Source organism: Salmo salar, chromosome ssa27, assembly GCF_905237065.1.
Source record: "Salmo salar chromosome ssa27, Ssal_v3.1, whole genome shotgun sequence".
NCBI classification, from domain to species: Eukaryota; Metazoa; Chordata; class Actinopteri; order Salmoniformes; family Salmonidae; genus Salmo; species Salmo salar.
Window position 1 is genome coordinate 35494276 of NC_059468.1, and position 24673 is coordinate 35518948.

The 24673-nt window shown below is 41.7% G+C and overlaps 1 protein-coding gene across 3 annotated transcripts in view; it reads right to left on the reverse strand.

The window, feature by feature from the left end:
* The window catches only part of LOC106589004 (zinc finger transcription factor Trps1), a 207459-nt gene that overhangs the window by 181518 nt on the left and 1268 nt on the right, over positions 1-24673 (reverse strand). For all 3 annotated transcript variants that reach the window (XM_014178623.2, XM_014178625.2, XM_014178624.2), the window contains exon 2: positions 18552-18846. In XM_014178623.2, the coding sequence (XP_014034098.1) occupies positions 18552-18564 (13 nt within the window). In that variant the 5' untranslated portion in view covers positions 18565-18846. The remainder of the gene's footprint in view (positions 1-18551; positions 18847-24673) is intronic.

Here is a 24673-nt window from a genome sequence, read left to right on the forward strand (position 1 = left end):
AGTGAGTGTAGTCAAACCATATGACTATACCACACCCAAGGAACTAGAAGCCCAGTGTTCCCCCTATATTTATTTAGATGGCTACCTCCCGGGATGCGGCAGATAGCCAAGTGGTTAGAGTGTTGGGCCAGTAACTGAAAGGTTGCTGGATCGAATCCCTGAGCTGACAAGGTAAAAATCTGTCGTTCTGCCCCTGAACAAGGCAGTTAACCCACTGTTCCTAGGACGTCATTGTAAATAAGAATTTGTTCTTAACTGACTTACTTAGTTAAATAAAGGTTACGTTTAAAAGATGGCATCTCAAGTGGAACAGAGGTCTAAGGCACTGCATCTCAGTGCTAGAGGTGTCACTACAGACCCTGGTTTGATTCCAGGCTGTATCACAACTGGCCGTGATTGGGAATCCCATAGGGCGGTGCATAATTGGCCCAGCGTTGTCCGGATTAGGGGAAGGTTTGGCCGTCATTGTAAATAAGAATTTTGTTCTTAACTGACTTGCCTAGTTAAATAAAAAAACATATAGAATATCGCATTTAGAATTGCAGGAAACTAGCTTTCAAACTTTAAATGTTCTCTCCGGCCAAAGACAAAATGTGTAGAATTGCAGGAATTTCGCTTTAAAACAGCAAAATATTGTCTCTGCAGCCAAGAGGGGGGCCACTAACATGTCTGGTCTGAGACGGCGCCATTGGCCACTCCCACTACCACCCCTCTTATAAACACTGATAAGCCTAACACCTACTATGATTTGGCTATGACACCCCAAGCACAACAAGCTCTAGCCAGGTGTGACCTACAGTGTGTACTGTATAGCCCAACTCAAAGGAACAAGAGTTTTTTGCAATGAAAGGATTCAGTAATGGCGACCTCAAAGCGGAGGTCAACACAGACATGGCTGTGACTGTATTAAGTACACATCAGTGCTTCAGTCTGAATGGATAACTAAAGAGGCACCCTGTGACCCTCATCCACAAATATTATACCCTATACTTCACACCATCCATGGGGTAATGAATAGGAAGGGAGGATCATACTGTCTTCATTGGCTACGCAGTAGATTCCCTTTCCTCTTACACCTGACTCCCATTTCCAGCTAACCTATCATCCACAACAGTTGAACTGGTGATCTGGATACCCTTACCGGGCAACACAGGAGACCCTCATAATATACAGACAGACCACTTTCAAAATACTGAGGTCTGTTTACATCTGCATGTGATTTAAGACACAATCTCTCGTGACAAAACAGGATTATTTGCTTTTATAAACCAGGTGGTTCGAGGCCTGAATGCTGATTGGCTGAAAGCCTTGGTGTATCAAACTGTATACTATGGGTTGCGTCGTGCATAGGAATAGCCCTTATTCGTGGTATATTGTCCATATTCTTTATTTAACCTAATATTATAAACCATACCACACCTCCTCTGGCCTTATTGCTTAATTCTAGCATTACATAAACACTGGTGTCTGGGGTGTGAATGCAAGGGTGTGTGTCTCTCCTCTCTCTAGGCTCCGGGCATGCACTGACTCATCAATATGAGAGGAGTGGCAGCACCATAAAAGTGTTCTGCCTCCCAAACAGAGCTGCTTCCCTGCCTGTCTCTCTGCCACCCAAACAGAAAGCTGACCCTGTCCCAGCCTCTCTGCCCCCCAAAAGAGGGCTGCCCCCCCTGCCAGTCTTTCTGCCTCTCTCCATGCAGCAGTTAGCTACTTCCCTCCCAGTCTCAGTAGCAGTTAGCTACTTCCCTCCCAGCCTCTCTCCATGCAGCAGTTAGCTACTTCCCTCCCAGTCTCTCTCCATGCAGCAGTTAGCTACTTCCCTCCCAGCCTCTCTCCATGCAGCAGTTAGCTACTTCCCTCCCAGTCTCTCTCCATGCAGCAGTTAGCTACTTCCCTCCCAGCCTCTCTCCATGCAGCAGTTAGCTACTTCCCTCCCAGTCTCTCTCCATGCAGCAGTTAGCTACTTCCCTCCCAGCCTCTCTCCATGCAGCAGTTAGCTACTTCCCTCCCAGCCTCTCTCCATGCAGCAGTTAGCTACTTCCCTCCCAGCCTCTCTCCATGCAGCAGTTAGCTACTTCCCTCCCAGCCTCTCTCCATGCAGCAGTTAGCTACTTCCCTCCCAGTCTCTCTCCATGCAGCAGTTAGCTACTTCCCTCCCAGCCTCTCTCCATGCAGCAGTTAGCTACTTCCCTCCCAGCCTCTCTCCATGCAGCAGTTAGCTACTTCCCTCCCAGTCTCTCTCCATGCAGCAGTTAGCTACTTCCCTCCCAGTCTCTCTCCATGCAGCAGTTAGCTACTTCCCCTCCCAGTCTCTCTCCATGCAGCAGTTAGCTACTTCCCTCCCAGCCTCTCTCCATGCAGCAGTTAGCTACTTCCCTCCCAGTCTCTCTCCATGCAGCAGTTAGCTACTTCCCTCCCAGCCTCTCTCCATGCAGCAGTTAGCTACTTCCCTCCCAGTCTCTCTCCATGCAGCAGTTAGCTACTTCCCTCCCAGTCTCTCTCCATGCAGCAGTTAGCTACTTCCCTCCCGGCCTCTCTCCATGCAGTAGTTAGCTACTTCCCTCCCAGCCTCTCTCCATGCAGCAGTTAGCTACTTCCCTCCCAGTCTCTCTCCATGCAGCAATCAGCTACTTCCCTCCCAGTCTCTCTCCATGCAGCAGTTAGCTACTTCCCTCCCAGCCTCTCTCCATGCAGCAGTTAGCTACTTCCCTCCCAGCCTCTCTCCATGCAGCAGTTAGCTACTTCCCTCCCAGCCTCTCTCCATGCAGCAGTTAGCTACTTCCCTCCCAGTCTCTCTCCATGCAGCAGTTAGCTACTTCCCTCCCAGTCTCTCTCCATGCAGCAGTTAGCTACTTCCCTCCCAGCCTCTCTCCATGCAGCAGTTAGCTACTTCCCTCCCAGTCTCTCTCCATGCAGCAGTTAGCTACTTCCCTCCCAGTCTCTCTCCATGCAGCAGTTAGCTGGGGCTGGGGGTGTGGCCTGGGTTGAACAGACAGGTGGGAATGTCTTGTAGAGATTTGTATGGTCTTGGAATTCTTTCCAGCCCCAGTGTCAGTTCCTTGCTCCTCATCTACAGGGCCAACTGTCCACTTAAATCTTCAGTTCAGGCTCCCTGTACAAAAAGGGCCTTGGGTTGAGTTTTGGCTAGTCCCAGGCAACTTTTTGTCAACTCCTAGACGTACAAATAAGAACAATATCAGATAAGTCTCGCAGGAAGTCTATAAACATTTACATTTTCTTTCAAGTGCTGTTTATGGATATTTGATCTCCTATCTGGGACGTTAAGAACATGGTGAAAACAGACGCAGGCAGAAGGAATCCGGGGTGGACGGTGAATCAAAACGTGGCAGGCCTGACAGCGACCCTGGGCCTGTTGACCATAATAGGTGCTGAGAGGGTCTGGTGGAGCGACTGCAGACCCAGTCTCTGTCTGGTCCACAGGAATGCCTGAAGAGTTATGGGATGGTACCAGCGCTGGGGGTGGGAGAGATTGAGCTACCAACCGTATGTCTCTTATGACAGGAAACCGACAGCAACCAGAGCAGTGTTCAGGCTGGGAGAGAGGAGAGGAGAGAGGAGAAAGGGGCTTTGAGGTTTCTCTGTAGGTTCTGTCGAGGCAAGGGGACTGTCTCCTCTGCTGCCTGAAGCCCAGTATTAAACTACTAAAGGTCTGCTCTATATTAGTATTAAATTACTACAGGTCTGCTCTATATTAGTATTAAATTACTACAGGTCTGCTCAATATTAGTATTAAATTACTACAGGTCTGCTCAATATTAGTATTAAATTACTACAGGTCTGCTCTATATTAGTATTAAATTACTACAGGTCTGCTCAATATTAGTATTACATTACTACAGGTCTCCTCTATATTAGTATTAAATTACTACAGGTCTGCTCAATATTAGTATTAAATTACTACAGGTCTGCTCAATATTAGTATTAAATTACTACAGGTCTGCTCTATATTAGTATTAAATTACTACATGTCTTCTACATATGAGTAATACATTACTACAGGTCTGCTCTATAAACTACTACAGGTCTGCTCTATTTTTGTATTAAATTACTACAGGTCTGCTCTATATTAGTATTAAATTACTACAGGTCTTCTACATATGAGTAATACATTACTACAGGTCTGCTCTATAAACTACTACAGGTCTGCTCTATATTAGCAATAAATTACTACAGGTCTGCTCAATATTAGTATTAAATTACTACAGGTCTGCTCTATATTAGTATTAAACTACTACAGGTCTGCTCAATATTAGTATTAAATTACTACAGGTCTGCTCTATATTAGCAATAAATTACTACAGGTCTGCTCAATATTAGTATTAAATTACTACAGGTCTGCTCCATATTCATATTAAATTACTACAGGTCTCCTCTATATTAGTATTAAATTACTACAGGTCTGCTCTATTTTAGTCTTAAATTACAACATGTCTTCTACATATGAGTACTACATTACTACAGGTGTACTCTATGACCTACTACAGGTTTGATATATAGCCTACTACAGGTCGTCTCTATAAACTACTACAGGACTGCTCTACAATCTACTACAGGTCTACTCTATAATCTACTACAGGTCTACTCTATAAACTACTACAGGTCTGCTCTATAAACTACTACAGGACTGCTCTATAAACAACTACAGGTCTGCTCTATAAACTACTACAGGTCTGCTCTATATGAGTATTAAACTACTACAGGTCTGCTCTACAATCTACTACAGGTCTACTCTATAATCTACTAAAGGTCTGCTCTATAATCTACTACAGGTCTGCTATCTAATCTACTACAGGTCTGCAATATAATCTACTACAGGTCTGCTCTATAAACTACTACAGGTCTGCTATATAATCTACTACAGGTCTGCTATATAAAAAACGACACACCTGCTCTATAAATGACTACAGGTCTGCTATATAATCTATTACAGGTCTGCTATATAAACTAATACAGGTCTGCTATATAATCTACTTCAGGTCTGCTATATAAACTACTAAATGTCTGCTCTATAATCTACTACAGACCAGCTCTATAAACTACTACAGGTCTGCTCCATGAACTACTACAGGTCTGCTATATAATCTACTACAGGTCTGCTATATAATCTACTACATGTCTGCTCCATGAACTACTACAGGTCTGCTATATAATCTACTACATGTCTGCTCTATAAACTACTACAGGACTGCTCTATAATCTACTACATGTCTGCTCTATAAACTACTACAGGACTGCTATATAATCTACTACAGGTCTGCTATATAATCTACTACAGGTCTGCTCTATAAACTACTACAGGACTGCTCTATAATCTACTACAGGTCTGCTATATAATCTACTACAGGTCTGCGATATAATCTACTACAGGTCTGCTATATAATCTACTACAGGTCTGCTATATAAACTACTACAGGTCTACAATATAATCTACTACATGTCTGCTCTGTAAACTACTACAGGACTGCTCTATAATCTACTACAAATCTGCTCTATAATCTACTACATGTCTGCTCTATAAACTACTACAGGTCTGCTCTATAAACTACTACAGGTCTGCTCTATAATCTACTACAGGTCTGCTCTATAAACTACTACAGGTCTGCTATATAATCTACTACAGGTCTGCTATATAATCTACTACAGACCTGCTCTATAAACTACTACAGGTCTGCTCCATGAACTACTACAGGTCTGCTATATAATCTACAGGTCTGCTATATAATCTACTACATGTCTGCTCTATAAACTACTACAGGTCTGCTATATAATCTACTACAGACCTGCTCTATAAACTACTACAGGTCTGCTCCATGAACTACTACAGGTCTGCTATATAATCTACTACATGTCTGCTCTATAAACTACTACAGGACTGCTCTATAATCTACTACAGGTCTGCTCTATAAACTACTACAGGACTGCTCTATAATCTACTACATGTCTGCTCTATAAACTACTACAGGTCTGCTCCATGAACTACTACAGGTCTGCTATATAATCTACTACATGTCTGCTCTATAAACTACTACAGGACTGCTCTATAATCTACTACATGTCTGCTCTATAAACTACTACAGGACTGCTATATAATCTACTACAGGTCTGCTCTATAAACTACTACAAATCTGCTCTATAATCTACTATATGTCTGCTCTATAAACTACTACAGGTCTGCTCTATTATCTACTACAAATCTGCTATATAATCTACTACATGTCTGCTCTATAAACTACTACAGGTCTACTCTATAATCTACTACAGGTCTGCTCTATAAACTACTACAGGTCTGCTCTATAATCTACTACAGGTCTGCTCTATAAACTAATACAGGTCTTCTCTATAATCTACTACAGGTCTGCTCTATAAACTAATACAGGTCTGCTATATAAACTACTACAGGTCTGCTCTATAAACTACTACAGGTCTACTCTATAATCTACTACATGTCTGCTCTATAAACTACTACAGGGCTGCTATATAATCTACTAAAGGTCTGCTATATAATCTACTACAGGTCTGCTATATAATCTACTACAGGTCTGCTCTATAAACTAATACAGGTCTGCTATATAAACTACTACAGGTCTGCTCTATAAACTACTACAGGTCTGCTCTATAAACTACTACAGGTCTGCTATATAATCTACTACAGGTCTGCTATATAATCTACTACAGGTCTGCTATATAATCTACTACAGGTCTGCTATATAATCTACTACAGGTCTGCTCTATATCACTATTAGACTGCACATACACTGTACTACTCATATTCATAATCCACATTTAGTTGTCACATTTTTGTTTCACTAATAAGTTTGATAAAGCTTCACACTGTAGCTCCTCCCAGAATGATAAGCCAACCACCACCACCACAAATATAGCACATATGTTTCTAGCAGAACTAGCAGAACATACAATTATTTTCAGTACCTTATTTAACCTCTAATAACCTCCATTACTGTCTGATGTGATATGTATTTGTTCTGATTAGTCATGCTGTGTAACGCTCATTCTTTTGACCATAAACGCGAATCCGACCATCACCCCTGGTGAGACAAAACCGTGACTCGTCAGTGAAGAGCACTTTTTGCCAGTCCTGTCTGGTCCAGCGACGGTGGGTTTGTGCACATAGGCAACGTTGTTGCCAGTGATGTCTGGTGAGGACCTGCCTTACAACAGGCCTACAAACCCTCGGTCCAGCCTCTCTCAGCCTATTGCGGAGAGTCTGAGCACTGATGGAGGGATTGTGCGTTGCTGGTATAACTCAGGCAGTTGTTGTTGCTTCCTGTACCTGTCCCGCAGGTGTGATGTTCGGATGTACTGATCCTGTGCAGGTGTTGTTACATGTGGTCTGACACTGCGAGGACGATCAGCTGTCCGTCCTGTCTCCCTGTAGCGCTACCTTAGGCATCTTACAGTACGGACATTGCAATTTATTGCCCTGGCCACATCTGCAGTCCTCATGTCTCCTTGCAGCATGACTAAGGCACGTTCACAGAGATGAGCAGGGACCCTGGGCATCTTTCTTTTGGTGTTTTTCAGAGTACGGGAGTGCTGAAATGCATAAAAATCATCTGTCCTCAGTTGCAACACTCACTACCGAGGTCCAAACAACAGCGGGTTAACTGCCTTGTTCAGGGGCAGAACAACAGATTTATACCTTGTCAGCTCGGGGATTCGATCCAGCAACCTTTTGGTTACTAGCCCAACACTCGAACCACTAGGCTACCTGCTGCCCCGCATTTCAACATCAGGGTTTGGCGGATGACAGGAGAATGCTACCTGCCCGAATGCATAGTGCCAACTGTAAAGTTTGGTGGAGGAGGAATAATGGTCTGGGGTTGTTTTTGTGGTTCGGCCTAGGCCCCTTAGTTCCAGTGAAGGGAAATCTTAATGTATACAATGACATTCTAAAGGATTCTGTGCTTCCAACTTTGTGGCAACTTTATGGCAACAGTTTTGGAATGACCCTTTCCTGCTTCAGCATCACAGTGCACAAAGCGAGGTCCATACAGAAATGGTTTGTCGAGACTGGTGAGGAAGAACTTAACTGGCCTGCACAGAGCCCTGACCTCAACCCCATCAAACACCTTTGGGAAGAATTGAAACACCAACTGCGAGCCAGGCCTAATCGCCCAACATCAGTGCCCAACCTCACTAATGCTCTTGTGGCTGAATGAAAGCAAGTCCCCTCAGCAATGTTTCAACATCTAGTGGAAATCCTTCCCAGAATAATGGAGGCTGTTATAGCAACAAAGGGGGGACCAACTCCATATTAATGCCCATGATTTTGGAATTAGATGTTTGATGAGCAGGTGTCCACATACTTTTGGTAATGTGGTGTAGTTTGAAGCAGAGAAATATAGAACATAATCTGTCTCTACCGCCTAATGCGGTTCAGGGGTTCAGGTGTCTGTGAGTCTGTGAGACTTTCCTGTGGGTTCTACAATCCTCCTAAATACAGCTAAGGCCCGTTGTCAAGGACTGTCTGTAACCGTGATACAACACACTGAGAAAACATCAGCCAACAATCCAGATTGATACACACTCCATCTGGATAATAACCCCTAATGTAAAGGGAGAGGGATAATAACCCCTAATGTAAAGGCAAAGGAATAATAACCCCTAATGTAAAGGGAGGGGGATAATAACCCCTAATGTAAAGGCAGAGGGATAATAACCCCTAATGTAAAGGCAAAGGAATAATAACCCCTAATGTAAAGGCAGAGGGATAATAACCCCTAATGTAAAGGGAGAGGGATAATAACCCCTAATGTAAAGGGAGGGGGATAATATTCCCTAATGTAAAGGCCGAGGGATAATAACCCTTAATGTAAAGGGAGAGGGATTATAACCCCTAATGTAAAGGGAGATGAATAATAACCCCTAATGTAAAGGGAGATGAATAATAACCCCTAATGTAAAGGGAGATGAATAATAACCCCTAATGTAAAGGGAGATGAATAATAACCCCTAATGTAAAGGCAAAGGGATAATAACCCCTAATGTAAAGGCAAAGGGATTATAACCCCTAATGTAAAGGGAGATGAATAATAACCCCTAATGTAAAGGGAGATGAATAATAACCCCTAATGTAAAGGGAGATGAATAATAACCCCTAATGTAAAGGGAGATGAATAATAACCCCTAATTTAAAGGCAGAGGGATAATAACCCCTAATGTAAAGGCAAAGGGATTATAACCCCTAATGTAAAGGGAGGGGGATAATAACCCCTAATGTAAAGGCAGAGGGATAATAACCCCTAATGTAAAGGCAAAGGAATAATAACCCCTAATGTAAAGGGAGGGGGATAATAACCCCTAATGTAAAGGCAAAGGGATAATAACCCGTAATGTAAAGGCAAAAGGATAATAACCCCTAATGTAAAGGGCGAGGGATAATAACCCCTAATGTAAAGGGAGAGGGATTATAACCCCTAATGTAAAGGCAGAGGGATAATAACCCCTAATGTAAAGGGCGAGGGATAATAACCCCTAATGTAAAGGGAGAGGGATTATAACCCCTAATGTAAAGGGAGATGAATAATAACCCCTAATGTAAAGGGAGATGAATAATAACCACTAATGTAAAGGGAGATGAATAATAACCCCTAATGTAAAGGGAGATGAATAATAACCCCTAATGTAAAGGCAAAGGGATAATAACCCCTAATGTAAAGGCAAAGGGATTATAACCCCTAATGTAAAGGGAGATGAATAATAACCCCTAATGTAAAGGGAGATGAATAATAACCCCTAATGTAAAGGGAGATGAATAATAACCCCTAATGTAAAGGGAGATGAATAATAACCCCTAATTTAAAGGCAGAGGGATAATAACCCCTAATGTAAAGGCAAAGGGATAATAACCCGCAATGTAAAGGCAAAGGGATAATAACCCGTAATGTAAAGGCAAAGGGATAATAACCCCTAATGTAAAGGGCGAGGGATAATAACCCCTAATGTAAAGGGAGAGGGATTATAACCCCTAATGTAAAGGCAGAGGGATAATAACCCCTAATGTAAACGGCGAGGGATAATAACCCCTAATGTAAAGGGAGAGGGATTATAACCCCTAATGTAAAGGGAGATGAATAATAACCCCTAATGTAAAGGGAGATGAATAATAACCCCTAATGTAAAGGGAGATGAATAATAACCCCTAATGTAAAGGCAAAGGGATAATAACCCCTAATGTAAAGGCAAAGGGATTATAACCCCTAATGTAAAGGGAGATGAATAATAACCCCTAATGTAAAGGGAGATGAATAATAACCCCTAATGTAAAGGGAGATGAATAATAACCCCTAATGTAAAGGGAGATGAATAATAACCCCTAATGTAAAGGCAAAGGGATAATAACCCCTAATGTAAAGGGAGATGAATAATAACCCCTAATGTAAAGGGAGAGGACTCTGAGGCTTCTGAGTTTAGCAGCCACACATACAGCAGACTACTCTGACAGACTCCGAATAGCTTCCTCTACCCCAAACCTTCAATTTGCAAAAGAAAGAAGGCTTTTCAACCAGGTTGACTATGGTCAAACGTAATGCTCGTCTTCTCCATGTTGTGGCAACACCTAGACTTGTGAATTGGCCTTTCTGTGGAGAGCAGACTGTGTTGGGCTGAGAGGGGATCATTTGGAGGCTTTCGGGAAGCAACCCCACCAGGAAAGAGTGTTTACGGTTCTTAATTGCTTTGGCAAGTGAAGAGACTTGCCTTTGGACACACGTAAATTCAACTGCACCAGGTCAGTATTTAACAAGTTATATTTTCACATCAGGCTACTACTGGCCACATGACATTCCAGTAGTGACCAGCGAGAGAGGATACTGTGACTAGGATACCTGGAGGATCATGGGCAGTCATGTAACAAGGAAAGAATGCAATCTCTGTCACCTGGCAACCTGAAATGGAGCCCCACCAAAAATAGCCTGGCAACGCAGAATTCCTCAACAATGTACAGTTTGGAATTGTGGCCCAGCGGCTCAATACAGTTCTGGTGCTGATCCTGACCAGACTCATCCTATGTGTGAACAATGTGGTCGGGTCCATTTAGTTACGGCTGGCATTTTTGCATCTGCATTTAGACGCACAAAAAAATTATTCTTTAATTGAAGGGGGTTTGACTCAAGATACTTTGTTTTTGCAGCTTCACTGCAGCGCCCGTCCCCCTTTTCTTTGCCCCTTTTGGGGCTTTGTTTCCACCACCATATGGTGCAGGCCTTGTGGAAGCAATCCACTAAAAACAACAGGCAGGCCTGCACTTACCCATTTATTTTTTAATGCCACAAGAGAATGAATCGCTCTCTTGTTTAGCATTCTGCAAATGACCCAGGATAATTTCTTGTTCTCAAACGAATTAGATTAGTTCAGTGGGTTTCAGGGTTATTGCAATAAGGTGCATGAGAATGAGGGGGAGATGACGGCGTAATCAGCCACCAGCACACCGAGAATCTCACTGCTGATAGACGGCTGATAGACTGCCGATAGACCGCCGATAGACCGCCGATAGACCGCCGATAGACCGCAGATAGACCGCAGGTAGACCGCAGGTAGACGGCCGGTAGACCGCCGGTAGACCGCCGGTAGACCGCCGGTAGACCGCCGATAGACCGCAGATAGACTGCCATAGACCGCCGATAGACCGCAGATAGACCGCCGATAGACCGCCGATAGACCGCAGATAGACCGCCGACAGACGGCCGACAGACTGCAGACAGACCGCAGACAGACCGCAGGTAGACCGCAGGTAGACCGCCGGTAGACCGCAGGAAGACCGGCGGTAGACCGCAGGTAGACCGCAGGTAGACCGCAGGTAGACCGCCGATAGACCGCCCATAGACCGCCCATAGACCGCCGATAGACCGCCGATGGACCGCCGATGGACCGCCGATAGACCGCAGATAGACCGCAGATAGACCGCAGATAGACCGCCGATAGACCGCCGATAGACCGCAGATAGACCGCCGTTAGACCGCCGATAGACCGCCGATAGACTGCCGATAGACTTATCACTGTTCCTTCTCTTGTTAGATGAAAAGAGCTACCTGCTGGGTACCGACCCGGCAGTGACGAACCGACCGACTATAACAGAGATGCTCGTCACTGGCCAACAACTTGAATTTGAGCCAATCAGAGAGCACGAAGCCAACCAAAAAAAAGGGGGAAAGATAGAACATCTATGGATGAGCCAGTCACACTTCATATGCAATGTAGGCTATGAGATGGTAGCTAGCTCAGTGCACAGACACAATGCACATGCCACTGGCAAGGTAAAACAACGAAGTTCTACAAAACACCAACATTAGCGCAGATAATCCTAAACACTCCTAAGCAATATGCATGGGTTTGCATTGGCAAGCAATGCTACTACCACCTTCTAGTTTGGAGTATTTTCAAAGGTAACTCAACCCCAGTTTCAGCCTTTGTCCAACCCATTCAATAAAAAATTACAATTAAAATGCATTCAGGTGAGAAGTTGTGGGTGGGGGAACTTGCTCATAAATATTCATTGTGGGGGGGTGGGTAAACGTAGCTGTACCTGATCCCAACAATTTTTCACTAAAGCATACATACCAGAAGTGCACTGGCACGCTCTGATAATAAAATGATGTGCATCACAAGCAAATACGGCTCACAGTGGTAAGACAATGACTTCCTGACATCTACTGCCACTTGCAGTGTAAGGTTCAATCCCCCATGGGATGCAAACAAAATGTTTAAATCTGGGCTGTATTGGGAAGAAAAGTGCAATCATCACCTTGAAAATGAAAATTAAGGGCTCAATTCAATCCAACCCATATTAAAGTATTTACGCAGTAGCTCTTTTTCCTGTGGTCAACGTAACTCACAGACTGGTCTTGGGTACTGTATAAAAACCTACAACTACTACCAGGGCAACCCCCCTTCACAGCTATGCTTTCACTTTTCAATTAAAAGTGTGTGGGCACGAAATGAATATTGTAAATTAGAACTCACAATTATTGAACTATGAGCAAACTGTCTTAGCAGACGGCGATACCAATCGTTCATAGTGGTTGGGGAAAAAATCTAACGAGCTGACATGACCAACATTGTCATCTATGGATGTAGCTACGAATATAAACATATAATCCTCATAGCCTACATGTGCTTTCTTCTTCGTAAAAGCACATAGATGTGTATGAAACGGTAAGCAAAAACGTTGAATTTGATAATTTGTGGAAATCTGCCTTAACCTGTTGGTGCTAGGGGGCAGTATTTTCACGGCTGGATAAAAAAACGTACCCGATTTAATCTGGTTACTAATCCTACCCAGTAACTAGAATATGCATATACTTATTATATATGGATAGAAAACACTCTAAAGTTTCTAAAACTGTTTGAATGGTGTCTGTGAGTATAACAGAACTCATTTGGCAGGCAAAGACATTTTCTGACAGGAAGTGGATACCTGATGTGTTGAATTACCTTTAAGCCTATGCCATTGAAACACACAGGGGTTGATTAATGTTTTGGCACTTCCTATTGCTTCCACTAGATGTCACCAGCCTTTACAAAGTGTTTTGAGTCTTTTACTGTGAGATCTGACCGAACAAGAGCCATGGAACGGTGATGGCCGATTAGACTCTGGCGCGCGAGTTCATGTTGGGTACCCTCGTTCCAATACGTTATAAAAGAGAATGCATTCGTCCACCTTGAATATTATTCATGTTCTGGTTAAAAAAGGCCCTAATGATTTATGCTATACAACGTTTGACATGTTTGAACGAACGTAAATATATTTTTTCCCCTCGTTCATGAAGTGAAGTCCGGCGGGCTTAGATCATGTGCTAACAAGACGGAGATTTTTGGACATAAATGATGAGCTTTTTTGAACAAAACTACATTCGTTATGGACCTGTGATACCTGGAAGTGACATCTGATGAAGAGAATCAAAGGTAATGGATTATTTACATAGTATTTTCGATTTTAGATCTCCCCAACATGGCGGCTAGTCTGTATCGCAACGCGTATTTTTCTGGGCGCAGTGCTCAGATTATTGCAAAGTGTGATTTCCCAGTAAGGTTATTTTTAAATCTGGCAAGTTGATTGCGTTCAAGAGATGTAAATCTATAATTCTTTAAATGACAATATAATATTTTACCAATGTTTTCTAATTTTAATTATTTAATTTGTGGTGCTGACTTGACTGCCGGTTATTGGAGGAAACGATTTCCTCAACATCAATGCCATAGTAAAACGCTGTTTTTGGATATAAATATGAACTTGATAGAACTAAAAATGCATGCATTGTCTAACATAATGTCCTAGGAGTGTCATCTGATGGAGATTGTAAAAGGTTAGTGCATCATTTTAGCTGGTTTTATGGTTTTGGTGACCCTGTCTTTGAATTGACAAAACATTACACACAGCTATTGTCAATGTACTCTCCTAACATAATCTAACTTTATGCTTTCGCCGTAAAACCTTTTTGAAATCGGACAACGTGGTTAGATTAAGGAGATGTTTATCTTTCAAAGGGTGTAAGATAGTTGTATGTTTGAAAAATTTGAATTTTGACATTTATTTGGTTTCAAATTTGCCGCTCTTGAAATGCACCTGCTGTTGATGGAGTGCACCACGGGGGGGACGCTAGCGTCCCACCTAGCCCATAGAGGTTAATGCCTTTTGAATAGCCTCAGTAGTCTAGTCAAGGAAACATCATGCAAAATATCTTGGCACACTCCATTTACCAAGGCCATTGCCAAATAAGGCTTTTATAGTTAGCCTTGAGGTGGTACCACCCAGCACATCTTGAGAGTGGTCTACACCTGCATTGCTTCTAAATCTGCATTGCTTGCTGTTTGGGGTTTTAGGCTGGGTTTCTGTACAGCACTTTGCGACATCAGCTGATGTAAAAAGGGCTTTATAAATACATTTGATTGACTGATCACAATTTCAATGGTAGAGTTGAACTGCTACAGGCAAAAAGAGCTAGATTTACTATTAAAATACCAAAATAGATACTTTTGCAACTACCTGTCAAAATGAAGAACAGAATTTATGTGTTTCACTATAACTAAGTCTAAAACATTTGGTTTTAGATGAAAAAACGATTATTCATGAAAGTTACTCTTTAACAAGGCTGAGTGGCTGACGACTTCTAAGGTCTTTGCTGTGTGAGCACAAAAGAGATTGACTGCCGACACTGTTCAGAAGTGCTAAGTATTGTTGGCAGACAAACGTTTGACAATTCTGCCCATGTGTCTGAGCTTTAATGGCACTATTCTTTCAGAAGACATCATTTCAACTACAACCACATGCCGGGTACAAGTCAGTGTTCTTGCTGCGGTTCATAATTGCTTCACTTGGTGATGTTGGATAACGTTGCGAAGTGACAGAGAGACAAAGATGGCCGCCCAGAGTTCCAATTCTACTCAGCAGTCAAAGAGACAATAATCTTGCTCTGAGTAATGATAATACTCTTCTCCAATTACTACATGTTCCAAGTAACACAGGTGTGATTTCCATCGTGTTCTGGGACATATGAGCAAATTCTCTGTGGTATGAAGCAATCACAAAGACTTTAAGCCTTGAACCAAGAACAATGGATATCCAAAGCTCATCTGCCTTGCATTGTGTAGAAACAAATACTATACCTGACTAGAATTTAAGGGGTTTAAAAAATGCACAAATATTACATGAGGGAAAAATGGCCTGAAATGGCACTATGTACTTGAAGGTTGAAAAAAAACACTGAGGACATGAGCGAGCAACAGTAGTTGGCTGAGATGGAGTGAAAACAACTGGGCCGCTATGCCATAGAGCAGCAGCAGAACTGCCCAACCAGAAATATTTATCCAGACACCAGAGAACCGTGAAAAATGTTATCTTCTTAAGACATTTTATCTAAGCATTATAGAATCATTTGGCACAGCGCGTCCTTCAAAACCCATTGACACATCATATACTGTATCACTGAGGCTTGTTCCTACAGACACACTGTGCTGACAACTAACCTCATCTGTATAATATTACCCAAATCAAGGCTGCATTTATTAATGAACCTTGTACTTCTGACGCTAAAAGCTGCTATCCTTCAGAAAAAGGGCAGAAAAGTTACAGAAACAGCTCATTTCTCAAGTTGAGGCCGTATCATGGTTTAAAGCTTCATGTGAAACATTTGTTTGTGTGAGGAAGTCTGAATAGGCCAGATTGAAAGTCACTGGTAACCACTCCAGCTACAGTGGTTAAGGAGTGTGTTAGGGTATTCACACTATCGGTCCTCTAAAATCACCTGCGTTCTAAAGTATCAGTCAGTATTCCTGTAATGATTATAACATTAATATCATATGATGATTTCTAAAACATATCACTATGCAACAGGCCTCCGCTCAGACATCTATCAGGATGATGACTTCACACTCAGTACTCTGAATCAGCTCAGATAACATGTCAAACAAATCCACTAACCACCTAACCTATACCTGATGTCCCACATACAGGTCATGTACTTTAGCCTAACATCTAGACGCAAGCCAAACACTTTTTACAAACATCTACCAAGGTAAATGTAGGATGGGGTAAATAACACAAAAAAATAAGTATTCAAAACAATCTTGTGTTTTTCTTCTTTGGGCCTATGTTTTCTATGGCTGAGCTGATCATGAGAATAACACTCGAAACACTTGAATGCATGTTTCATTGGTTGTTAATAATAGCTCAGCTGTCTCTATGAAACACAACTGAAAGCTTTAAGAACCAACTGAAAGTTTTAAGAACCAACTGAAAGCTCTAAGAACCAACTGAAAGCTCTAAAAACCAACTGAAAGCTTTAAGAACCAACTGAAAGCTTTAAGAACCAACTGAAAGCTCTAAGAACCAACTGAAAGCTCTAAGAACCAACTGAAAGCTCTAAGAACCAACTGAAAGCTCTAAGAACCAACTGAAAGCTCTAAGAACCAACTGAAAGCTCTAAGAACCAACTGAAAGCTCTAATAACCAACTGAAAGCTCTAAGAACCAACTGAAAGCTTTACGTTAAGCCCATTATAACACAGAGGTAACGTTATTTCTCAAGTTCAGAAACATTTTCTGTTTTGAGTAGTCTGGATGGGAAAAGATAGCATATATTGAACATTATACAAATCTGCTGAACTCGCTAGACAGTCAGGAGAAAACGTTTCTGCAGCGTTAACAAAGAAATGTTCTCGTAATAGCTGTTAATTATCACATGTTTAATATTCGGATCTGGATGAAGAGAACATTTTCAAGTATGGCACACATTTTGAGATACGTCACTTAAGTTGACGTATCTCAACTGTAAGGAAGTCCAAACCGCCAGCTGTGTGGACACTTTCCAAACTTAATGACAGTATTAGATTTCTGTGCTCATTGCTTTTCAATGCCATAGTGCAATGCACAGCAAAGAGCACAACACTTGTACTGTCGCTGAGGATTTAGAAAGAAACAGCATAAATGACTGAGTCCTTGTGACAAAAAACAAACACCGCAGTTATTGATTCATTACCATAAATGTTGAAATATTGTAGTGTCCTTATCAAGAGTGATAACCTGCCACTTGATGGCAATGCAAGCATTGACCAAAAGACAGGCATAAATAAGGATACTGTTTAATGCGAGGCAAATTGATCTGTTAAGAAAGATGACAGGTGTTGGTTCACATCTAATTAGACTCATCTATCTTCATAATGAATTATTCCTCAGCAGTTCAAGGCAAAGGCAAAGCAGCACTCCTTTTGCATCTGTCAATACCATGCAATATTGTTCTAGGCTATACTTACTGCCAGTAACTTACTCCTACCTACCCTGCAAAATCACCTGAAACTTTGTACTACCTACCCTGCAAAATCACCTGAAACTTTGTGTCTCAGTATGAGATTAACTTCAGGTATGAGTCCTGTTACATCTCTCAATAACATGAAATACTGTTATCTATATGTACTGCCAGTAACTTTGTGTCTCAGTATGAATAAACTTTAGGTATGACTAAGCTGTAACAACACTGTAGAAACCTACTTTATAGCAACAACCTCCTGGAACGTTTTGTAAAGGATCAGATCATAAAGATACAGACAATAAAACTGTCAGTTGACCCATCTAGACAAGAGCAGAGTGAACAGAGAACGTACCATGAGCATGTGTGTGGTCCAGGGGGCGGTCGAAACATTAAGTCAATATAGACAACATTCCACATAATAAGCTCTACAAATACAGATGGTACTGCCTTCAATACAAGATCAAAACACTGGAATATACCACAGCTAAGAACATACAACTGCTAAAAAGGATAGAGCCGAGCAAAACAACTCCACAACAACGAGGATTAAGCTATAGTTCAATAAAATATATTTTGAGAACCCCGCCTGTGAATCGGTTTTTGAAAAAGATTGAAATAAAGCGTTACACTCTTTAATAACTTCAGCCTATTCAATTTGGGTTTCGGCTGACATGAAACCATTTCAAGTTACGTGAAAAGAAACAATATTCACATTTTTCTAAGCCTAATCTGTGTATATTGAGGCCTACAACAAGAGAGATCATACCTCTGCTGAGCATTGGGTTAGCGCATTATCAGCACCGATTCCACAGGGAGAAAGACTATCAGAACAGGAACAACATCCAGGGTCCTTGCCCTGGTTCTTGACTGAGGTATCCTTTATTCCACGTCCATGCTGAAGATTAATTTATTCCATTGTCTTTTCTTTGGTCTTGTTGTTGTTGGCAGGGTCTTTCTGAAGTTTGTAAAAGTTGTCTCTCTTCTTCCACTTGTCTCTTCAGAGGTCACAGGTCATAGCAGTCCTGGGTTCCACTGGAGCACACATCACAATGCTTCTCTCTCTGCAATCACACCCCATAAAAAAAAGAAAACACATGTAAAAATCAAGGAAGCACAAAAAGGTGAAATCAACACAATATATTCTTTAAAGTCTACTTAAAATGTACCCCAAATATGCACATCAAACATGCAAGTAAACCTCAAAAGTTGTCTCAAAACAATAGCTTGGAAACTGGAACGAGTTAAAAAGCTATAAAAAGTCATAAAACGTATGAAGGCCATACTGACCGACATTTTGCCTTCCATGTGATTTCGAGAGAGAGAACAATGATCAGTAAAAACAATTAACGACGCGGTCATTACAAATCAGAGTCAGTCCTGTGCAAGGCATCATCAAACTGCCGGGCTGTCGGTCTCATGAATGAATAGGAGCTCTGACGGTACGACACACCCTCTGGCAAACCTAATTGGATACAGGAAAACAAACCTTCCCCAGGAACACTATTTTCTCCAACTCTTCTCGACGACTCATCCTGTCCAACCTGTCTGAGATGTAATGGCCTTTGCCGTGCCCACTACAGTAGAAAAACACTGAACAATAATGGGGGAAATAAAGAACACACCCTGATAGACAGATCATGAACACAGAGGCTAAACTGACTCATCAGAGTTCTAAAGAGGAGAGGAGAGGAGAGGAGAGGAGAGGAGAGGAGAGGAGAGGAGAGGAGAGGAGAGGAGAGGAGAGGAGAGGAGAGGAGAGGAGAGGAGAGGAGAGGAGAGGAGAGGAGAGGAGAGGAGAGGAGAGGAGAGGAGAGGAGAGGAGAGGAGAGGAGAGGACCACATTTTTTGCCTACTCTGCTCCTAATCAATAGGTTTATCTGTGTCTGGGTGATGGTTAAGGGAATTTCTATGCTAGCTAGCCCAAAGTGCATTATGGAAATCCTAAGATAAAACACAAACACACACAAACACAATTTCTAAGTCTGGTGTAGAAAAGAGGTGAGGATCCTTGTGTGATAAAGGGAAATTCCTGATCTAAACCTACAAGAAATGTCTACCAGACACAGACAGCAGGTCTGGAAACGTAGGCCTCTTGATTTATCCCTAATATAAAACAGAAAGTGTCTAGGCCCACATCACTACACCTTCCCAAACCACACCATAAGCCACTGCTGCATACAGAGCCCAGTACAAGCCACCCCCATCCATATGACTGGAGGAGGTACAACAAGCACTTTTTTTCCTTGGGGAAATTAGTAGTTCAAATACTGACTTGCTTTAACAGGTGAACACACTTGGGGGGGGGGCCGAGTGGCGCAGCGGTCTATGGCACTGCATCTCAGTGCTAGAGGGGTCACTACAGACCCTGGTTCAATTCCTGGCTATATCACAAACGGCCGTGATTGGGAGTCCCATAGGGCGGAGCACAATTGGGTTAGGGTCATCCAGGTTAGGGTTTGGCCGGGGTAAAATAGTTAAATAAACGTTAAATAATAAATAAATTAATCACAGATCCCAATTAGCCTCAAGAACAAGGCCTACTTTCTATCCCTTTAAGAGCCTGTTGCTCAGAATATATGTAAAACACTATTCTGTTAAATGCAACAGTTGTGTGAAATACATGAACTATTACAGGTCTTAGATCAGCAACTGTCAGTGGGAAGGACTTTTTAAAACAAATAGAAAGAAAAAAATAAGCTGTATCAACAACTATTATAGGCTACTCTAACCCTGGACCCATTTCCCCACAAATCTGGAAAAGCTATACTAAACAAAAATATAAACACAACAAATCACATGTTGGTCTCATGTCTCATTAGCTGAAATAAAAGATCCCACAAATGTTTCATATGCACAAAAAGCTTATTTTTCTCAGATTTTGTTCAGAAATTTGGTTACATCTCTGCTAGTGAGCCTCAAGTTTTGAGGGAGCGTGCAATTGGCATGCTGACTGCAGGAATGTCCACCAGAGCTGTGGCCAGAGAATTGTATGTTAATTTCTCTACCATAAGAGAAATTGAAAAATTTCTAGAGAAATTGGCAATACGTCCAACCGGCCTGCAGACCACATGTATGGGGTCGTGTGGGCGAGAGGTTTGCTTATGTCAACGTTGTGAACAGAGTGCCCCATGGTGGCAATGGTATGGGCAGGCATAAGCTACAGGCAACAAACACAATTGCATTTTATCGATAGCAATTTGAATGCACAGAGATACCATGACGAGATCCTGAGGCCCATTGTTGTGCCATACATCCGCCGACATCACCTCATGTTTAGGCATGATAATGTACAACCCTATGTAGCAAGGATCTGTACACAATTCCTGAAAGCTGAAAATGTCCCAGTTCTTCCATGGCCTGCATGTCACTCATTAAGCATGTTTGGGATGCTCTGGATCGAGGTGTATGACAGCGTGTTCCAGTTCCCGCCAATAACCAGCAACTTCAATCAGCCATTGAAAAGGAGCGGGACAACATTCCACAGGGCTCAATCAACAGCCTGATCAACTCTATGCAAAGGAGATGTGTCGCGCTGCATGAGGCAAATGGTGGTCACACCAGATACTGACTGGTTTTCTGACTGTTTTTTTTAAAGGTATCTGTGACCAACATATGCATATTTTTATTCCCAGTCATGTGAAATCCATAGATTAGGGCCTAATGAATTTATTTCAGTTGACTGATTTCCTTACATGAACTGTAGCGCGGTAAAATCTTAGAAATTGTTCCATGTTGCGTTTATATTTTTGTTCAGTATATTTGTTTGCCAAGGTGATTCTGAGGTGTTATTACAAGTTTTTAACACTACCAATTACTCCTGTCCATCCTCTCAAAGTAAACGTAAGAATTATGTCAGCGGGTTAAAGAGAATCGAAAGTTTCCTGCCTCTCCTGGTTGCACGGATCAAGCCACCAGGGAAGGTGTCTAGTCACTTGCAAAAGCATTAAACTGAATATTTAAAGGCACAGTAGACCAGTGTGTTCCATAGAGCGCTTTTTGTTTTAAAAGCAAAAACAACATTCAAAGTGAGAAAATATATGTGAGCGGGCCTTTATTCTTGTCTATTTAAGTGAATGAATATTAGGGGGGTTTCCTAGACAACGGTGAGAAATGACTATACAGATATTATACAGTATGTCTAAGGCTCATTTTCGATTTCAATATGTTTTCACTGAGATACAACCGCCTCCAGAAAAATGCTCAACTTTGCTGAATGGCAATGAAGGGTGCCTGAGTCAACAAAACAAATCTAAATCTTCATCAAGAAATGTATCACAATTTGACCTAACTTCTGTAATAGCCTACGTCTCAAATTACATTAGGATCTTCGACGTCTACAATTCTTCAGGGAGACATGGATGTGTTTAATCTGCTCTAGTTAAGTTTCTTCAGGGAGACATGGATGTGTTTAATCTGCTCTAGTTAAGTTTCTTCAGGGAGACATGGATGTGTTTAATCTGCTCTAGTTAAGTTTCTTCAGGGAGACATGGATGTGTTTAATCTGCTCTAGTTAAGTTTCTCAGAGAGACATGGATGTGTTTAATCTGCTCTAGTTAAGTTTCTTCAGGGAGACATGGATGTGTTTAATCTGCTCTAGTTAAGTTTCTCAGGGAGACATGGATGTGTTTAATCTGCTCTAGTTACATTTCTCAGAGAGACATGGATGTGTTTAATCTGCTCTAGTTAAGTTTCTCAGGGAGACAAGGATGTGTTTAATCTGCTCTAGTTAACTTTCTCATCTCCTTTAGGATTTTAAGACATTGGCAGTTTTTATATTATACATAACTGTTTTATTTCATGAGGCTTCAAAATATGTATCTTTTCATTAATAATGTATTTATACAGCAGCACCTACATGTGGAATTTGGTACAAAGATACACCGCAAAGTGAGAGGCTGGCCTCACAGCGATTCGGGGAAAAATCACCCTAGAAGAACTTGTGCAAACTCTAAAGCCATGTATAACAAATACAAACCACCCACTGCTGCTTTCTCCTACCGACGAGACTCAAATCCATCCGTCAGCCATAAAGCTCCTACCCTATACACTGCTGATCTACTGCAGCCCCCCTCCAAAGAACTCACAGATGGGGAAACCATTTACATTTCAGATATACCTACCGCAATTCAGCAGAGACTTCACACAGCTCTTGTCAAACTAACCATGTGGATCTTTTCCCTCCGTTTTGAAAGAAGCAGTCCTTGTATAGAGTAGTAAACACTACAGAATACTGATGTTAAGTCTTTTGTTTTTCCATAATTCTCTAATTACTAAAAAGCAAAACGAATATTGTCTTAGAAAATGAGACTAAAGAGTGGCTTCGCACATCAATGGATTATTGTGACAAAACATTTCACAGTGTAAACTTAATTAAGGATTTGCGAAGTGCTTCGCGTATCAATCAGATTCAGTTGTAGGTACACGGCTACAGTGAGGACAAAGTTGACTTTGAGAAGTGGATTTTTGCGGCCAGATACTTTGATATATATTAATGTATAATAAATACAATTTATGCATGTGTGTGTTATCACTATTAAGTTGATATTAACATGCACAACATAAATAATTGGTATATAAGACATACAGGTAGCCAATACGATAAATAATTAGCCTATTGTTATACATTGTTGAGACTCTGTTTTAACTTAACCTCTCTCTACCCTCTTCGAATGATGGAAAGCATTTATTTGCTTTGGCCACGTCATTAAAAAACGTTCACTGACAAGAGGGCTTTCATAGACAGAATCATAGACAGAATCATAGACAGAATCATAGACAGAATCAGTGACATTTCCTGACGCATGGTGCCGTGTAGGCTGCTTGGTTGGTTTCACAGTTTACGGGAAAGAATACAAAGCATCTACTGGAGCCAACATGGGAATTTTGAGTAATGTAAAAAATAAAATTGTCCTAACAATGTAACTACAAACCAAGTCTAAGTGAACCTGAAAAGTTGGTCATTTAGAGTTGTGTTCGGATAATATTTTCTTACAAACTGAAAAATAGTAAGTTTAGATGGACAGAAACATTGTCTAAAAGGAAAAAGTCCAGACCTTTAGGGGGTTATTCGCTACAATGTCCATGGTTACAATGTATCTATCAAGTTCATACACACACTGAGGGTTTAGTGTAACTGTTTTGCACTACTAGTAAGAAAGTTTTACATGCCTCTGAAAGCAGCACTTTGCCCCAACAGCTGAGTAGCAAACCAAACTACCTCACCTCCTCACTAAAGCAACAAAGCAGGTATCACAATGGTAGAAATATATTATCTTTATAACACTTTATGACAACATTATGAAAAGCTAAGTTAAGTTTCTGCAAAGTGAGCTGCTTCATCATGATGCCCAGTCATGCTAGTTTAAACTTTGAGTTCCACACACACACACACACACACACACACACACACACACACACACACACACACACACACACACACACACACACACACACACACACACACACACACACACACACACTGCACCTCAGTGTCATCTTTGAGATATAGCCTAATCCCCTCCACATGGATTGGAATATGGAAATGACTCACTTTTCCAAGTGGCCTGCTATACTTAAGCAATAAGACCCGAGGAGGTGTGGTATATGGCCAATATACCACAGCTAAGGGCTGATCTTAAGTTCGACGCAACGCGGAGTGCCTGGACACAGCCCTTAGCCGTGGTATATAAGCCATATAGCACAAACCCCTGAGGTGCCTTGTTGCTATTATAAAGTGATTACCACCGTAATTAGAGAAGTAAAAATAAATGTTTTGTCATACCTGTGGTATACGGTCTGATATACCACGGCTGTCAGCCAATCAGCATTCAGGGCTCGAACCACCGAGTTTATAATGACGTTTGAATAATGAACAAGTGATCAGTCATT